Source organism: Lampris incognitus, chromosome 4 (assembly GCF_029633865.1).
Source record: "Lampris incognitus isolate fLamInc1 chromosome 4, fLamInc1.hap2, whole genome shotgun sequence".
Classification (NCBI taxonomy): domain Eukaryota; kingdom Metazoa; phylum Chordata; class Actinopteri; order Lampriformes; family Lampridae; genus Lampris; species Lampris incognitus.
Window position 1 is genome coordinate 31,556,308 of NC_079214.1, and position 19,893 is coordinate 31,576,200.

The 19,893-nt window shown below is 43.3% G+C and overlaps 1 protein-coding gene across 1 annotated transcript in view; it reads left to right on the forward strand.

The window, feature by feature from the left end:
- Nucleotides 1-19,893, forward strand: part of spata17 (spermatogenesis associated 17) — a 90,510-nt gene that overhangs the window by 59,348 nt on the left and 11,269 nt on the right. The window contains exons 8-9 of the mRNA XM_056279332.1: nucleotides 3,224-3,372; nucleotides 10,368-10,506. Of these exons, the coding sequence (XP_056135307.1) occupies nucleotides 3,224-3,372; nucleotides 10,368-10,506 (288 nt within the window). The remainder of the gene's footprint in view (nucleotides 1-3,223; nucleotides 3,373-10,367; nucleotides 10,507-19,893) is intronic.

Sequence of the window (19,893 nt, forward strand, 5' to 3'; positions counted from 1 at the left end):
CTTCTTTCTCTTCCATCTCACACCCAACTTTTGGGGCATATGCACTGATAACATTCATCGTCACACCTTCAATTTTCAGCTTCATAGTCATCACTCTGTCCGACACTGTCTTCACCTCCAACACACTCTTGACATACTCTTCCTTCAGAATTACCCCTACCCCATTTCTCCTGCCATCTGCACCATGGTAGAAGAGTTTGAACCCACCCCCCAATGCTCCTGGCCTTATTCCCCTTCCATCTGATCTCTTGCACACACAGGATATCTTCCTTCCTTCTCTCCATCATCCCAGCCAGCTCTCTCCCTTTACCAGTCTTTACCAGTCAGTGGCCACCCACTGAATGTCTGTAGATATTTTTAAATATTTTGTACTCTTGCTCTTTAACTTACTTTTAGCTTTTGGTCTTCATGTGTGTATATCTTATACTGTGTTTGATGTGTTTGTCTGTGTCTGTCTTGCACTGTTTGGTGAACCCACAGCCCTCATTTTATTTTTAGCATGTCCCCGCACATTGTTTTTAATGACAATAAATTGAATTGAATTGAATCATAGTGCCAACATTCAAAGTTCCAACCCTCACCTTTACACTCCTACCCTTCCTCCTCCCCTGTTACCTGTCGACATGCCTTCCCCCCTGTCCTTCTCCTTCACCCAACAGTAACATAGTTTCCACCAGCACCCTGCTGGCCAACAATGGCAGTGGCGGTCATTGGTAACCCAGGCCTCGACCGATCTAGTATGGAAATCTGATTTATGATCTGCGTATTTGATTTGGCAAAGGTTTTACGCCAGATGCCCCCCCTGACGCAACCCTCCCCATGTATCTGGGCTTAGAACCGGCACTTAGAATGCACTGGCTTTTGCATCCTCAGTGGCTGGGTTTCATATTTGGCCCTTCTGTCTCCATTAAAGTGTTTACCAACAGTCTTGGCAACCTGTCCATCATTGTCAAAAATCATGTCATAAACCTTGATGTTATATTTGATTCATCCTTCAAGTTTGACAAGCAAGTTAATGCATTAATGATAGCTATTTTTTTCCTGTTTTATACTATTGCCAAAAATCAAGCTTTTTCTCTCTTGTGAAGATCTCAAGAAAGTCATCCAAACTTTTATATCCTCCTGCTTTGACTACTGCAACTTCATGTATATTGGGATTAGTCATTCGTACCTTTCCCACCTCTAACTTGTCCAGAATGCTTCAGCCAGCCTCTTGACAGGTACCCAGAAGAGGGATCAAATACCCCTATACTGGCCTCTCTCCAGTGGCTGCCTGTATGGTTGAGAATTGATTTTAAGTTTCTCTTGTTTGTTTATAAAGGCCTAAATGGGCTGGCCCCTTCCTATATCGCAGACCTTTTAACCCTCTATTCCATCTTCAGGTCCCTCAGGTCAGCTGACATGGGACTTCTGGCTGTCCTGCGATCTAAACTTAAGCTCAGGGGTGACCTCGCCTTTGCGGTTGCAGCCCCTAGACTGTGGAACAGCATTCCCCTCCCTAACAGATCTGACCCCTACATCAACTCTTTTAAGTCCTGGCTCAAAACTTTTATTCACCAGCATTTGAATCTTCCTGATTTGGCTGATTTCTGGCTTGTGCTATGTGTTGTTTATTCGTGTCTACAAGCTATGTGTCTTGTTGTTTATGTTGGTCTTTCTTGTATTTGTGTACAGCACTTTGGTCAATGTGGGTTGTTTTTAAATGTGCTTTATAAATAAATGTGACTTGACTTGACTAGTATCATTTACAGAAACATTACCAAATGACAATAGTGTGAACAAAATATTATTGTCTAAGTATGCCTCTCAAGGAGCAAGTGAACAAATCACAAGGAATGTATTTGTGACTTGTTCACAGCAGGCGTTTGTCTGAAGCAAGAGATTTATTTGTAAAGCAGTAAAAGTAAGAGCATATTTAAAAATGCCTTAATGCATAGTTTAAAAATGGACCCACCTAGAAATAGAAATAAGAGAGATTCTTTCAGTCTGCACAAAAGATGAAATCCGTAGTCATATATGAAAAATCGATAATGCTAAAATAAATAAATTAATAAATAGATATAATATTAGAGTTACAGATGCCGTAGTACACCATCATGTCTTGTGTGCACAAATGCTATCTGTAAATCTTATGAATAGCAGCTGTATGTGTGACCAAGGAAAACCACCAGTGGTGCCAGAAAAAATATCATTCTGACAATGTTATGGAGTGAATATTTGAAAGTGCCTTGAAAAGAGTGGCTGACATGATCTTAACTCTTTAAATAAAGGTACACAACCTCCATGTTCATTTCCACCAACTGGCACCAAGGAGGTGTAGAGGCAACAAGCTAATATCAATGGAACATTGAGATGGAATAAAGTTGGCGATGACTGCAACTTGACATTAGGGTCATGGCTGCTCTTTTGATAATAAACCAGGCATAACAAAACCAATACAAGCTTGATAGATCTCAGTAATAGGCTTTGGTTAGTTCAGAGTTAAACAACATATATTTACTACCGGTTAGCATCCAGAGGACATGTTTAAAGAAATGAGGATAACATGAGGAGATAGGATTGGATGAAAAAGAAATCTCTATCTATGTCTGTACTCCCCTCAGTCTTAATGTGTTTTTCTCCATTCTGCTTCTCTCATTTTGAAACTCTCTACCCCGTTGTGTCTGTTATAGCTTGCCCTTTCTCTCTTCCTCTCTCTATCTTTCTCTCTCTAGAGGAGAGATGAAGGGGATTGGCCTCTAGATTTAGCAGTAAGCCATCACTACCTGTGGGAGGAGGGATCAGAGTGAAAGGAAGTGAAAGAGAAGGGGTGGACACTGGAAAGTGGGACTGAGATGGGCAGAGAGAGAGATAGAGAATTTTTAATTTTCAAACAAGTCTTTATTTAACAAAAAACAGACATCTTTTTAACAATATGAATAATATGAACAAAATTACTCCTTCATAATAACGTCCAATAAAGACCTCATTTTCCATCCCAGACCTGATTCACATATCAACTGAAAGCGAGAGAGACAGAGAGAGCGAGAGCAAGAGCAAGAGGCATCACCTTGTCTTCCGAAAGGAGATGTGTTTGACACAAGAATGAAGTGACGTTACCTGATTTTCCTTTCTGGGGGGGTATTTGTGTGTGTGTGTGTGTGTGTGTGTGTGTGTGTGTGTGTGTGTGTGTGTGTGTGTGTGTGTGTGTGTGTGTGTGTGTGTATTTACGTCTCTGTTTCAGGGTCCATTTAGGAGGCCAGAAGATTGGTGGAAGCAGCGTCTGTGCTGCGCTGAGCCATCTCTGCGTGTCCAGACCTCTTACATACACCAAGAGGAGGCCTGGCAGGAGGAGTTGCGTCGACAGTTCACAGGACAACTTCAGGACACACTGTAAGGGACACACACACACACACACACACACACACACACACACACACACACAAGCACACACAAGTGATCACTGTAGTTGCCTCAAACAAACATGTTCAAACATTATCAGGTGGTGAATGGAAACATCTCTAAATTAGAAGCTGATGGGTGTGCCAAGGAATTATTCCAAGACCAATTCAGACTTGGTTTATTAAAAACAGTGTCCAAATCTGTTCCTGCATTATTTCAAGGCTCGTATTAGCCTAGGTTGTATTAGGTGTGTGTGTGTGTGTGTGTGTGTGTGTGTGTGTGCCCCTTACTGAAAGTTTTAACCGAATGCGAAGCAAAATCTCGCTTCACTTTTCTCGCCTGGGTTTGATCGCTTGCCTGAAAAATGAACAAGCGAATTTCGTGCCACATCGTGCAAGCATTTTTGATTAAATTAACGCTGCTAGCAAGTTTGCTAGACCCAACAGAAGACAGCTAAGTTATAATGATGGGAATTACTGCCTCTTTTTAGTGAGTCAGATCAACCCAGCCACTGAGGATGCACTAGCCAGTGCATTCTAAGTGCCAGTCCTAAATCCGGATAAATAGGGAGCGTTGTGTCAGGAAAGGCATCCGGCGTAAAACCTTTACCAGATCAAATATGCAGATCATAAATCAGATTTCCATACCAGATCAGTCAAGGCCCGGGTTACCAGTGACCGCCACTGGTACTGTTTGCCAGCAGGGTGCCGGTGGAAAGTATGCTACTGCTGGGCAAAGGAGAAGGGGAAAGCATGTCCACAGGCAGCTGGAGAGGAGGAAGGTTAGGAGTGTAGAGGTGAGAGTCGGAACTTTGAATGTTGGCACTATGACTGGTAAAGGGAGAGAGCTGGCTGATATGATGGAGAGAAGGAAGGTACATATACTGTGTGTGCAAGAGACCAGGTGGAAGGGGAGTAAGGCCAGAAGCATCGGAGGTGGGTTCACACTCTTCTACCATGGTGCGAATGGGAGGAGAAATGTGGTAAGGGTAATTCTAAAGGAAGAGTATGTCAAGAGTGTGTTGGAGGTGAAGACAGTGTCGGACAGAGTAATGACTATGAAGCTGGAAATTGAAGGTGTGATGATGAATGTTATCAGTGCAATGCCCCAAAAGTTGGGTGTGAGATGGAAGAGAAAGAATAATTCTAGAGTGACTTGGATGAAGTGGTGGAGAATGTACCCAAGAATGAGAGAGTGGTGATTGGAGTGGACTTCAATGGGTGTGTTGGTGAAGGGAACAGAGGTCATGTATAGGTGATGGGTAGGTTTGGTGTCAAGGAGAGGAATGAGGAAGAATGGATGGTGGTGGATTTTAAAAAAAAGGATGGAAATGGCTGTGGTGAATACATATTTCAAGAAGAGGGAGGAACAAAGGGTGACGTACAAGAGTGGAGGAAGGTGCACACAGGTGGACTATATCTTATGCAGGAGGTGTGATCTGAAAGGGATTGGAAACTGCAACATGATGACAGGGGAAAACATAGCAAGGCAGCATCAAATGGTGGTCTGTAGGAGGACTTTGAAGATCAAGAAGTGGAAGAGAGTGAAGGCAGAACCAAGGATGAAATGGTGGAAGTTGAAGAAGGAAGACTGTTGTGTGGAGTTCAGTTACTGGGTGTTAGTGAAGAGTTGCTGGATGGCTGGGCAACCACTACAGAATTAGTGAGGGAGAGAGCTAGGAAGGTACTTGGTGTGTTATCTGGACAGACGAAGGAAGACAAGGAGACTTGGTAATGGAATGAGGAAGTACAGCAAAGTATACAGAGGAAGAGGTTGGTAAAGAAGAAGTGGGATAGTCAAGAGAGATGAAGAAAGTAGATTGGAGTACAAGGAGATGTGGCTTAAAGTGAAGACAGATGTGGCAAAGGCAAAGGAAAAGGCGTATATATGGTGAGTTGTGTGAGAGGTTGGACACTAAGGAAGGAGAAAAGGACTTGTACCGATTGGCTAGACAGAGGGACCAAACTGGGAAGAATGTGCAGCAGGTTGGGGTGATTAAAGATAGAGATGGAAGTGTGCTGACAAGCAACGAGGGTGTGCTGAGAAGGTGGAAGGAGTACTTTGAGGGGCTGATGAATGAAGCAAATGAGAGAGAGAGAAGGTTGGTTGATGTGGGGATAATGAATCAAGAATGCAGTGGATTAGCAATGAGGAAGTGAGGGCAGCTATGAAGAGGATGAAGTGTGGAAAGGCGGTTTATCCAGATGACATACCTGTGGAGGCATGGATGTTTTTAGGAGAGATGGCAGTGGAGTTTTTAACTAGATTGTTTAACACAATTTTGGAAAGGGAGGGGATGCATGAGGAGTGGACAAGAAGTATACTAGTACTGATTTTCAAGAATAAGGGTGATGTGCAGAGTGGTAGTAACTGCAGAGGTATAAAGTTGATCAGCCACAGCATGAATTTATGGGAAAGAGTAATAGAAGCTAGGTTAAGAGGAGAGGTGATGATCAGCAAGCAGCAGTATGGTTCATTCCACAAAAGAGCTCTAAAGATGTGATATTTGCTTTGAGAATGTTGATTGAGAAGTATAGAGAAGGCCAGAAGGAGTTACATTGTGTCTTTGTGGATTTAGAGAAAGCATATGACAGAGTGTCGAAATAGGAGGTGTGGTATTGTATGAGGAAGTCGGGAGTGGTAGAAAAGTATGTAAGAGTAGTGCAGGATATATATGAGGGCGGTGTGATAGTGGTGAGTTGTGTGTTAGAAATGAAAGATGGGTTCAAGGTGGAGGTAGGTTTACATCAGGGATTGGCTTGAGTCCATTCTTGTTTGAAATGGTGATAGACAGGTTGACAGACAAGATCAGGCAGGAGTCCCCATGGGCTATGATATTCACAGATGACATTGTGATCTGTAGCGAGAGTAGGGTGCAGGTTGAGGAGAGCCTGGAGAGGTGGAGGTATGCACTGGAGAGTAGAGGAATGAAAGTCAATAGGAGCAAGACGGAATACATATGCGTGAATGAGAGGGAAGACAGTGGAATTGTAAGGCTGCAAGGAGTAGATGTGATGAAGACGTATGCATTTAAATACTTGGGGTCAACTGTCCAAAGTAACGGGGAGTGCAGAAGAGAGGTGAAGAAGAGAGTGCAGGCAGGATGGAGTGGGTGGCGAAAAAGTGTCCAGAGTGATTTGCGACAGAAGGGTACTAGCAAGAGTTAAAGGGAAGGTTTACAAGATGGTTGTGAGACCAGTTATGTTATATGGTTTGGAGACTGTGGCACTGACGAAAAGACGGGAGGCAGAGCTGGAGGTGGCAGAGTTGAAGATGCTAAGATTTCCATTGGGAGTGATGAAGAAGGACAGGATTAGGAACGAGTATATTACAGGGACAGCTCAGGTGGGACGGTTTGGAGACAAAGCAAGAGAGGCAAGATTGAGATGGCTTGGACATGTGTGGAGGAGAGATGCTGGGTTTACTGGAAGAAGGATGCTGAATATGGAGCTGCCAGGGAAGAGGAAAAGAGGAAGGCCAAAGAGGAGGTTTATGGATGTGGTGAGAGAGGACATGCAGTTGGCTGGTGTGACAGAGGAAGAAGCAGAGGACAGGAAGAAATGGAAACAGATGATCCGCTGTGACAACCCCTAACGGCAGCAGCTGAAAGTAGTAGTAGTAGTGGCAGTAGTAGTAGTGAGAGTAGGGAACAGGTTGAGGAGAGCCTGGAGAGGTGGCGGTATGCACTGGAGAGAAGAGGAATGAAAGTCAGTAGGAGCAAGACGGAATACGTATGTATGAACAAGAGAGAGGATAGCAGAATGGAGAGGATGTAAGGAGTAGAGATGATGAAAGTGGATGAGTTCAAATACTTGGGATCAACTAACGGGGAGTGCGGAAGAAAGATGAAGAAGAGAGTGCAGGCAGTGAAAAAAAGGAAAGGAAAAAAGTAATCGGCTCGATGGGAGCTGGCTCCCATTGTTCACTCAAAGGTTCCAAAAGTAAATCATAAGTTCATCTTGAGTTATCTTGTGATCTTATCTCGTCGTCATGGCTCAGCGACAGAGAGTCAGTGCCGTGGCTGTGCTTGGAAGTCCCACCAGACCCGGCGTCAGCAGTCAGTTTGGGTGCATAGTATCAACCTGAGATGTGATCAGCTTGTCCTCCATCTTGACTGAAGAGATTTCTGTAAAGGGGACATGGCTTCTAGCCCTATTTGAAGGTGATTGGCTTTCGCTAGGCAAAATGTTGGCTCAAAATGACCTTTTTTTAACTCAAGCGAACCTCATTTCGCCCATATCACAACACTCACAGTTTCGCAGCAATTAACTCAGCCCATTTGTCTCCTACCACTGAATTTTCATGCATTCACGCCGCTCACGGTATGTCCTGGAGTTGTCCATCTGTTGTGTGTATGTATACAAGTGCATACGTGTGTGTGTGTGTGTGTGTGTGTGTGTGTGTGTGTGTGTGTGTGTGTGTGCGCGCGCGCGCGCGCATGTGTGTGTGTGTGTGCGTGAGTGTGTGTATCTGCATGCGTGCACATGTGTGCTGCATGTCATTCTGGTCCCTATTTACAGTTAAAACAATCTTGACCACACACAGACTGAAAAATATCATTGCTATACTGAACATTGTATTTGTTTGTGTTGGGATAGGTGTGTGCATCTTTGTATGTGAGTCTCAAAGTGTATGAAAGACCGCCGTTAACCCTCTATTTGGTCTATTCTCACACACCCATTTCCACAGCAACATTACAAAAGACCACCCAAAAAAATTTACTCAATTTCCCCTCGGGGATAAATAAAGTATTCTGATTCTGATTCTGAAAAAAGCACCCCACTCACCTTCATCCCTATATCTCCCTTTGTTTTCTTCTCTTTTATTCTCTTTTCTCCCCCCCTCCTCTCTCTCTCTCTCTTTGTATCTCCGGTATTTAATTCATGTTAATTACCCTCGGGCCCCTCCCCTTGGTTTTCTGGCATGGATGATTATGATAATGGTCCTGGTGATATAAAGTGAGTAATAGGAGGATGAGTCTGTCTATGAACATCCTTACTTATAATTAAACATGTTCTTCACAATAATTGCTTATCCTAAACAGATATTAAACACAGAAGATGCTGCCATCTGAAATAAGTTTAAGTTTTAATTAGGGACATGTTTTAATCTATACTCTGCACATACATATATGGCACCTCTGGAACTTTAAAGTCCTTGACTTTCATTTCAAGTCAGCAATATGTTTCTGGAATAAACTCTAAGATCACTTGAAGTCAGTCATCCGGTTGACCCAGCTCTCCCTGTTTTTTTTTTGTTTTTTTTGCTTTGGTATTTTTAGCCTTCACTGTATTTTTTGTGCTATTGTGGCATCCATAATAGCAAAGGCAAATTATTCCACATGTGAGGTTTCTCAGTTCATTTATATTTATTCCCAAACATCTAACACTTACTGTAGCCTAACTTTTAGTCTAAGCTCAAAGCCTCCCCAAATATGAAACATGCTTTAACTGAGAAAATATTAAATGAAAAGACTCACCATGTTTGTCAGTATTGAAGTTGAGCGCACACACAAATATACCCACAAATATTCACACAGGGACATCTATACACATATTAACACTCATAGTAACACTCTTCCCTGAGGCAGAGTCTTGGGTATAATTTAGAAAATCAACCTGAGTGTAATTAACATCTGGCACAGTTCTTCAGACAGCTAGACTGTTATACCAACAGTCACTCTCACTAGCTGTCTGTGTGTGTGTGTGTGTGTGTGTGTGTGTGTGTGTCTCTCTCTCTCTCTTTCTCTCTCTCTCTCTCTCTCTCTCTCTCTCTCTCTCTCTCTCTCTCTCTCTCTCTCTCTCTCTCTCTCTCTCTCTCTCTTCATACTTTCTTACAAATCATATTCACAAGTTCATGCACACACCACATACATAGCCTTATAACCACTCAAACATACATATGAAAAAATGACCTAACTTTTTCTGTTGACACTGCTCAAATTCCGATTTGATCATCCAGGCTCATATTGTAAAAAATGGTAAACGGACTGCATTTTATATAGCACTTTTCTAGCTGCAGCAGCCACTCAAAGCACTTAACATTCAATTAATCCCTCACATTCATACTCATACACCACTGGCGGTGTCAGCCATGCAAGGTAACAGCCAGCTCATTGGGAGTAGTTAGGGGTTAGGTGTCTTGCTCAGGGACGCTTAGACATTTTTGTAAGGAGGAGCTGAGGATCAAACCAGCAACCCTCCAGTTAACAAATGACCTGCTCTACCGCCAAGCCACCCCCCCCCCCCCAAGAACCTATATAGTCTGGACATCAGCCAACAGTGACATATAGTATATGCAGTGTAAAGCTCTGGATACACCTTTAGATAACTATAGCCTCGGAGGTGTGACATGAACATTTTCAGGTCAAGTGTGGTTGGCTGCAAATGAAATATCAAAAATGGTGCAGCTGTAATGACACTGGGATAGGCGGCAGAATAATTCCCAAGACCTACAGCATATTATCTCAAACTCAGAGATGTATAAAAAATATTTTTTTTAAAAATGTATAAGAAAAACAATTATTTTTTGCCAACCCAGAGGCAAAGGCAAAATCCACATTGGCCTCCTGTTTTAACTGTTATCATCCTATCTAATTTTTATTTTGGAATACAACTTTATGGAACACTTGCTGTAATATTTTCAAATATATCTGAAATGGTATAAAAATATAGCAGCGTTGCCATATCACATAAGTCTTTTTTGGGTAGGGTACCCCATCAAATGAGAACAGATTTTAAGATTAGGTTTTTGCTTAATGTGGAGTGGGGAGGTAGAGGCTCGGGCCCAGTCCAGCTATAGAACAGCACCCCTGGATTTAGAATGGATTTAATGTCTTAATCAAGAGTGCCTGGGCAGGACAGACACTTTTTCATTGGACCAATGATCTATGTAGTCAATAGGGTCACCAAAGAGTACATAAAATAAAAGTTGTGGCATCTTGGGTTATAGTCCCCATGATAACTTGTGGCCTTTGGCTGTCATAGGTTTCTGCCTTTTACCAAAGCCCACCAGAGGAACATGAAGTATGAGCGTCAGCTCCATAGCAGCACTTCTTTCCCTCCGTTAGCCTACGGTTCCAAATATTTCAGAGAGGAGGACAAACATGAACTCAAGGAAAAGGAGGTGAGCTATGCAACACATACATACACACACACACACACACACACACACACACACACACACACACACACACACACACACACACACACACACACACACACACACACACACACACACACAAACTCAGTCTCCCTAAGAGAAGTGAAAGGAGATGGAGGAGGTGGACTACATTATGCAGGTTCTACACACGCATACACACAGACTCAGGAAAAAGGCCAACTTCTATCATCTATTTTGCAAACACGCACACACACACACACACAGATTCAATTCACACAGATTAAATTGAATCTGTGACACAGATTCAGTTGAATCTGTGTGTGTGAGAGCATTGTATTTTATGATTATTTTTTTTCTATGATAGTGGAATAGAGAAATTATAAAAATTCATACATATGCAGCAGTACACACTTTTGACATCTAGCTACCTAAATTAAGTCATTGTTACCAGAGACCACACTTCTAACACCCACCCAGTCATCCAATTGTGTAGAGAGACAGAGCTGATGAATGCTGCTTCTCCTGCTTGCACACACAAAAACCTATCCCGTCAAAGAGGAACCAACGCTTACCCCTGTCTTCTAAAAGAAAAGAGGGAGAAAAAAAGGGAAAGCAGTGTAGCCTAACCCCTACAACTTCAGCTGTATGAATTTGTCAAAAGTGACAGCAATTTAATAAATCGCCACTTGCCATCACACACATATGCACACCCACCTACGCACTTGCACACGTACGCACACAGTTCGTACTCAAGCCCTCCACTGCACTCTTCCATGTATACGTAAATGAGGTGTGTGTGTGTGTGTGTGTGTGTGTGTGTGTGAGAGAGAGAGAGAGAGAGAGAGAGAGAGAGAGAGAGAGAGAGAGAGAGAGAGAGAGAGAGAGAGAGAGAGAGAGAGAGAGAGAGAGAGAGAGAGAGAGAGAGAGAGAGAGACTGTGTGTGCATGGGCCCTGTGGTCTGGTCCAGGCATTAGGTAATTGACTGTGTCTTTGCTCAAGGCCTTTCATGGATCACCGTCCTTTATTAGCTCACTTCCCAGCACACACACACACACACACACACACACACACACACACACACACACACACACACACACACACACACACACACATATGCACGCACACAAAGTTCCCAGCATTCCCACACCCCACCCCCTCCCAGACCCAATTGCCCGGAAACAAGGAGGGAATCAAGAGAGGAAAAGGGACGAAGGCAGAAGGAGGGCGCAGCGACGGGGGAACGAACTAACACGGCCCCAGGAAGAAGAGATAAATAAGAAAGGTGGTGAGGGTGCGAGTAGGGACTAGAATTCAGGTGGGGGTGCGAGGACATGAGCTGCACTCCTGTAGCAGACGGCATGGTCTGAGGGAGGAGGGTAGGAGAAACAGTTTTGATGAGTGCCTCTGTGGCATGTGTCTCTACACAATGATATGCGTCCTTGATGGTGGTGGTGTGTGTGTGTGTGTGTGTGTGTGTGTGATGTCTGTAATAGATGAGATTCTTAGTTGTCACCTTTTGTTTTCAATCCAATTCTCAGCTGGTAGACTGGTTCTCAGGCAGGACCGTATTGAGAACCACTGTATAGGACAGTGAGGAGATGTAGATCTATGGAAAATGCCAGCCATATATATAACCAGTTAGATTTAAAGTTAAATGTAAAGTTGTAGGAAATAAAGAAATATTAATGATAAGAAAAAAAATCCAGGCCTAGACATGACAAAATGATAGACACAAATGACATTTGTTGGGTATAGTGTAACAATAATGTAATAACTAGAAAATAACTAATGGACGTGCGTTGTAGGACTGTTTGTTCAGCACCAAAATATGTAAGTGAAAGACGTATTATCAGTGAAGCATTCATTTTAGTCTTCATCATTCTGTTGACAGCAAGAGATGAACATATCCATTAAAATCAACAAAAGTGTTCACTTTGGTAGCCTAAAAAGATTTCAAGATTTGATGGCAGCTTACATAAAAAAATTGTAGGTTTTTTTCGCAACTTCTATAAGCAGTACGCTTTTATTTACATTTATTTTGTTATGCCCCTCCATGTGTATGTTATTTAGGCTAAACTGTACAGCCTAGTGGACATTTGGTAACATTTTATAAGAAGGATAAACTTCTTGGGATGAACCAACTCTTTTTCAAGGGGGTCCTAAAAGGGGGGGGTTCCAAGGGGGTCCCACTTTTTACTGAAGATGTGACTGCCTTTTCTCTAAGAAGATGTTGAAGATTTGGTGTTCAGGTCGTCTTATTATGAGGGTCGTCTTATATGTATATGTGTGTGTGTGTGTGTGTGTGTGTGTGTGTGTGTGTGTGTGTGTGTGTGTGTATAGTGAGAGAGAGAGAGAGAGAGAGAGAGAGAGAGAGAGAGAGAGCGCCCTGTGATAGTCTGGTGGCCTGTCCAGGGTTTCTCCCCACCTGCAGCCCAATGAAACCTGGGGTAGGCTCCAGCATCCCACAACCCCGATTGGGATAAGCAGCTTGGATAATGGATAATATATACACTCACCGGCCACTTTATTAGGCACACCTGTCCAACTGCTCGTTAATACAAATTTCTAATCAGCCAATCACATGGCAGCAACTCAATGCATTTAGGCATGTAGACATGGTCAAGACGATCTGCTGCAGTTCAAACCGAGCATCAGAATGGGGAGGAAAGGTGATTTAAGTGACTTTGAACGTGGCATGGTTGTTGGTGCCAGACGGGCTGGTCTGAGTATTTCAGAAACTGCTGATCTACTGGGATTTTCACGCACAACCATCTCTAGGGTTTACAGAGAATGGCCCGAAAAAGAGAAAATATCCAGTGAGCGGCAGTTCTGTGGGCGAAAATGCCTTGTTGATGCCAGAGGTAAGAGGAGAATGGCCAGACTGGTTCGAGCTGACAGAAAGGCAACAGTAACTCAAATAACCACTCATTACAACCGAGGTATGCAGAAGAGCATCTCTGAACGCACAAGACGTCGAACCTTGAGACAGATGGGCTACAGCAGCAGAAGACCACACCGGGTGCCACTCCTGTCAGCTAAGAACAAGAAACTGAGGCTACAGTTCGCACAGGCTCACCAAAATTGGACAATAGAAGATTGGAAAAATGTTGCCTGGTCTGAAGAGTCTCGATTTCTGCTGCGACATTCGGGTTGGTAGGGTCAGAATTTGGCGTCAACAACATGAAAGCATGGATCCATCCTGCCTTGTATCAACGGTTCAGGCTGGTGGTGGTGGTGTAATGGTGTGGGGGATATTTTCTTGGCACACTTTGGGCCCCTTAGTACCCATTGAGCATCGTGTCAACGCCACAGCCTACCTGAGTATTGTTGCTGACCATGCCCATCCCTTTATGACCACAGTGTTCCCATCTTCTGATGGCTACTTCCAGCAGGATAACGCGCCATGTCATAAAGCTCGAATCATCTCAGACTGGTTTCTTGAACATGACAATGAGTTCACTGTACTCAAATGGCCTCCACAGTCACCAGATCTCAATCCAATAGAGCACCTTTGGGATGTGGTGGACCGGGAGATTTGCATCATGGATGTGCAGCCGACAAATCTGCAGCAACTGCGTGATGCTATCATGTCAATATGGACCAAACTCTCTGAGGAATGTTTCCAGTACCTTGTTGAATCTATGCCACGAAGGATTAAGGCAGTTCTGAAAGCAAAAGGGGGGTCCAACCCAGTAATAGCAAGGTGTACCTAATAAAGTGGCCAGTGAGTGTATATATAAACTAAGCACAAAAAGTAAGGAAATTTGTGTTTGGTAGATTATTTCTTTGTTGTAACAACGCTTCTTGGCAATAAATCTTATACCGTTGGAAAGCCTGTTTATTTCCCTTTTAAATGGCACCACATTTGTAAGGAACATGCGTTTGTGGGATGAGCAGCAGAGCTGAGTATGTGGGTTGCGCCCATGAAAAATTTGCCAAATCTTCTCTGCCAATGCGAAACAGCTTATTTTGCTGTTGGTATTGACTCTTGTTTTGAGCTTCTGGTACCTCAGGTGCTGACAATCAGGTGCCTGATATAAGATTTATTGCCAAAGAAATAATCTACCAAACACAAATGTCCTTACTTTTTGTGCTAAGTTTATATATATGTGTGTGTGTGTGTGTGTGTGTGTGTGTGTGTGTGTGTGTGTGTGTGTGTGTGTGTGTGTGTGTGTGTGTGTGTGTGTGTGTGTGTTTGCTCACTAAGCATTTCTCCCTATTGTAGGTGTTTCTCTGTTGTTGGACATGGCTGAGTGACAGATTCCAACTTGCGACTTGCCTAATTTCTGTCTCCCTAAAAGCAAACACACAAACACACACACAAACACACACACACACACACACACACACACACACACACACACACACACACACACACACACACACACACACACACACACACACACATGCACACACACACACTGGCCAGAACCTGACTTCCCTCCCTATGGTAACACTGCTACTGATGATGATGATGATGTTGATGATGATGATGAAGATAACACTGACTGTCCCCAGCCCTGCCATGTCAGAGTGCTGTCACTCAGAACACGTCAGACCTCATATTATCCCCAACTGTCTCTCTGAATGTGTTTACTCTCTCTGTCTCTCAAGATCTCTCTCTCGCTTTCTCGCTCTCTCTCCGCCTCTGTGGTAATTAGTGTGTTAGTCCTATCGCTGGCATCACCCCCAGCTATAACCGCAGCCAGCAGAGCCTCTCATCACGGCTCAGAGGGCCAATGGAGTGGACATCTCAACCCTGGTACTCATCATCTCTGCACCACCCCCACCCCCAGCCCCCAGAAACATTATCTAGCTGCATTATTCCTGCCAGCCTAATTATTTCTAAACCCTAGCCTAGCCCCTGTCGTCATCAAGCCCCGGCATCTCTTTTTTTTTTAGTTTTGCTAGTAATCATTGCCCTAAAACTAGCTTCAGCCCATCCACAGCCCAAGGCTTCATCATCAACACAGCCCAGGTTTCTTGCCCAGTTACACAGGACTCCCCCAGCACACATTAAAGCCTGGAAGTTGCCCTCAACTTGCAGCCGTTGTTTACCTTAGCGATCTGTATCACAGCAAAACATAACAAGGCAAGTACAGCCCTGTCTGTCAGCACACACAGACACATACACACACTCACTTCCCAGCTCTCGAGGACGCCGACCCATTGCCACGTTTCTTGGCTGGGGGGTTTGTGTCTTAATTGCCCTTGCCCTAGCCCCTATGTGCTCTTCTCCTTAACCCCACAGTGGTCCCCCTCCCATGGCCAGCTTCTTGCTCCATAGCCCCAACCATTTTCTCTCTTTTGAGCCTCAGCCCTTATCCCCTCCTCTAGACCCACTCTCCTGATGCTACAATTTTCAGTACTAGCCTCAACTCTAGTACTCTTGCAAAAACAAAAAACGTGTTAATGAATAGAACAAAATACACTTAAAACTTAAATAACAAATAAATGAATAAATAAATTCAGTCTTCAGTGTGCATGATGTTTTGAAGTCAAATGAAAACAGATGAAATGCATTTAAATGTATTGACAACCTGTACAGTCTCCATGCTGAAACATGTACATGTACAGTCTCCATGCTGAAATTATTAGTTTTGCTATGTAGATATTATCAAAATATGATAGTTTTGGTACTGTTCTTATTTTTCCCCACTCTGGTTACATATTCCTGTATCTGTTTATGTAATTACCTACATTCATCTTATCTATAACATATTGTCCACTAAAACAAGATGGGAAGTACTAGACTGTAGAGACAGGGTACATTTAAAAAGAGGGCACTGCTATGTCTGCAAGCTGTTTGCGTGTTCCAGGTAATTTGTGTCATGTCATTATGGCATAGATTGTAAAGTTATTGAAAATACAGTTTCTGGTGTGTTGGAGTTATATCTCCAAGATATTTGCATGGGATTTAGAGTATTTTGAGCTGAAAATGACTATTTCAAACATGGTGCTCGAGCCACAGAAAGCAGAGATGCTCAAAACTACTGTCACTAGAATGATCTGCAGAAGATGTTAAAGTTATCAAAAGTACCACTGACACTGTCTTAATTGCATCAACATTTGACTAATTCAGAGTACAGACGTGGGAAAGCCCAGTCTCTGAATGCTAATTTTGTGACTGTGTCATTAAGGATGTCACCAGCATTGGTGCCTGTAACCACGGAAGCCAGCTTAATTAGGCGGCTACGTGCTAATCAAGTACACTATAGTTAGCGGTCACGCCTGTCTGTCTGTGCTTCCAGCCTCTCTCCTTCCCCTTGCATTAGACTGACATCCATCAGAACTTACAAAAACTCATGTCCCAATGGACCCAACATGTACTCGTGCATGTGCACACTGCTGAATATGGCCTGCATGCTTTTACTTTTTAACACTGCCTCAGTAATTGCTTTTCCTTTTTTCCATCTATTCAACATATCTTTGCTAACCATCTGCCCCCTGCTTTGCTCCTCCTGCACCCAAACACACACACACACACACACACACACACACACACACACACACACACACACACACACACACACACACACACAAGCACTACTTTGTCCTCCCGGCTACTCTGCCGTGTGGTTTTATTATTGTCATTATTACATGATGGGTGCAAAGCTTCAGGCAATGAGGACAGGACAACCGTGTCTATACACACACACACACACACACACACACACACACACACACACACACACACACACACACACACACACACACACACACACACACACACACACACACACACATATTATCATGTAAATTGCACACAAATGCTCTTTCATACTCAGGCACACATGCATGTACGGACACACAGAAAGTCTCTTTCTTAATGGTTACCACCATGATGCATACGACTGATGTATGAGGGGTCTTTTAAATGGGAACAGTATTCATTAGCAGCAATTAATACTGAAACTGAATTAGGCCACAGTAGAGATGGGGGTGGGGAAAGGTTTCTCTTTCAGTGTGTATACATGTGTGCACCATGTCAAGTGTCAAGTTGCCTCATCCATCCATCCTTTCAGCCATCCACTGCATAAGTGCCCAGATTTCTGAGGTGAGGGAGAGTGAGGGCTAATTCTCCATAACTGTTTTACGGCGTGTGTAAAACTCTGCGGCCTCCTTCATTTGCACAGCCATAAAGCATTCCCACTGCCATGGTCCTTCCTTCCCTGGCCCCGAGATTTATCAATTAACCCAACACTTCCCTTCCTTTATGGCAACATTTTCATCTCCTACTCTTGCATACAGAGTAACTGGCAAGGCCCAGCATGCACGTCATCTTTTAACCAGGGTTCGAATTGTACTGAAACTCGGGGGGGGGGGGCACTTCATCACTACATTTACATGCCACATCTGTGCTTTTTGTGAGCAATAGAACTGAGTGGGATCCTAGTCTATAATGTAAGTACGTATGTTACCATAGGGACAGTGAAAATCACAGGTCACAATGTGACGTCTACTAGGCACCTAAAACATTCTCCACATATGAAACATCATTGCTCTGAATAACAGAAGCCAAAGCAAATTGAGACCATGAGAAAACGACAGCTTATACAAGAAGTCGGCAGGTGTGGCACCAACCTCTTCAGTACCATATTGATTACATGGTTACACCATTGGCTTAAACAATGCATGTGACTTCAACAGTACAAAACGAGAACCTGAGAGAATAATGACCAAATCAGAAGTGCCCGAACACTGATACTGAGCTAGCAGCCCTCCGCGCGAATTCAATTTGGGCTATCTAGGGGGGCTATTGCTGGATATTGCCCCCCACCCCATAATTCTAGCCCTGATTCTAACAACACTATCTTAGTCAGATGATTAGTGAAGTTATTTTGAAAATAACACATTGTGACACACGTGTTGTGGTAGAGGGAATAGAAAAGGGTGCCAAAATAGCTCGACTTTTTTTTTTTTTTTAATCAGAACAACCTAACTCTGCAGAGCGGGCAGGGATAGAGCTCAGCTAAATTTCTCATATTTGCTTTCCCAGGTATTAATTTTCAGAAAAAAAGAGTTCTGTTGATTTCAGACAAGATTGGTCTGCCAAAAATACCAAACCCCTAGGCCAGTTCTTGTGAAATCCAGTGAAATCCAGCTGTATATTGCATCTCTTTTAGGAAATCAGAATGTGACTATTCAGTTCAATATAGTGAATATCAATTCTCAAGGTAAAAATTATTTTAACATTTTTGTATTTGTTTTTCTGTTAATTTTTCCTATGCTTTTTCTTCAACAAATGACCTATTAGTATATAAAAAGGGCCTTTAAATGGGATTTTGTAAATCTAACGTGCATAAGGAGCTTTGATACTCAGTTACTCTCAGAAAACTGAAACTGGGGCTCTGGTATTTAATGGGCCTTATTATGGCTGTTAAAGTGCCCTTACATCTACAGGGTAAGCGGTGGAAGTAAATATCTCTCTTGACTTATATTAACAATCCTTGTAGTCCGGATATAGCCTCATGGGGGAAGAACGAGAGAACGTGGTGTGAGTTCTTTAAAAATACTCCTTTTTCCTCGATATTGTGGCCCTATTAACACAAGCAGACATCTCTCTTGTCAGTAGGCCATCAGATGCTGTCTGATCACTTTTACTGGCATAGTAAAATGCACTGGCAGCCCTTTCAAATATGATTCATTAAGATACAGCAGCTTCCTGTTCAAACAGAGATGCATTTCCTTTACACCTTACACAGGTACATCAATGTCAGCGATCTGCACTCCTCGTTGTGCTATAGTAACAGGTTTATTTTTCTTTCTTTTTTTTGTGTGGATTTTTCTCCCTTTTTCTCCCCAGTTGTACCTGGCCAATCACCCCGCTCTGTTATCCATCCTGGTCTCTGCTCCACCCTCTCTGCCGATCTGGGGAGGGCTGCAGACTACCACATGTCTCTTCCGAAACATGTGGAGTCGACAGCCGCTTCTTGTCACCCGACAGTGAGGAGTTTCACCAGGGGGACGTAGCGCGTGGGAGGATCACGCTATTCCCCCCAGTTCTCCCTCCCCCCTGAACAGGCGCCCCGACCAAGAGGAGGTGCTAGTGCAGCGACCAGGACACATACCTACATCCAGCCAATTGTGTCTGTAGGGACGCCCGACCAAGCTGGAGGTAACATGGGGATTCAAACCAGCGATGCCCATGTTGGTAGGCAACAGAATAGACTGCTATGCCACTCGGATGCCATAGTAACAGTTTTTATTGTAATGTAATAATCATGATTTTCATTTGATAAAGATATATTAATATGTTTATCTTATTTCTTTTTTTTTTAAATACTTAAATAAATTTCTCTATTTTGACCACTGGTTTCAGTTTATCTTGTAAGTTCAATGTACAGGTGGTCAAAGGAGAAAGGCTTAATACATGACGCTTGATATGTT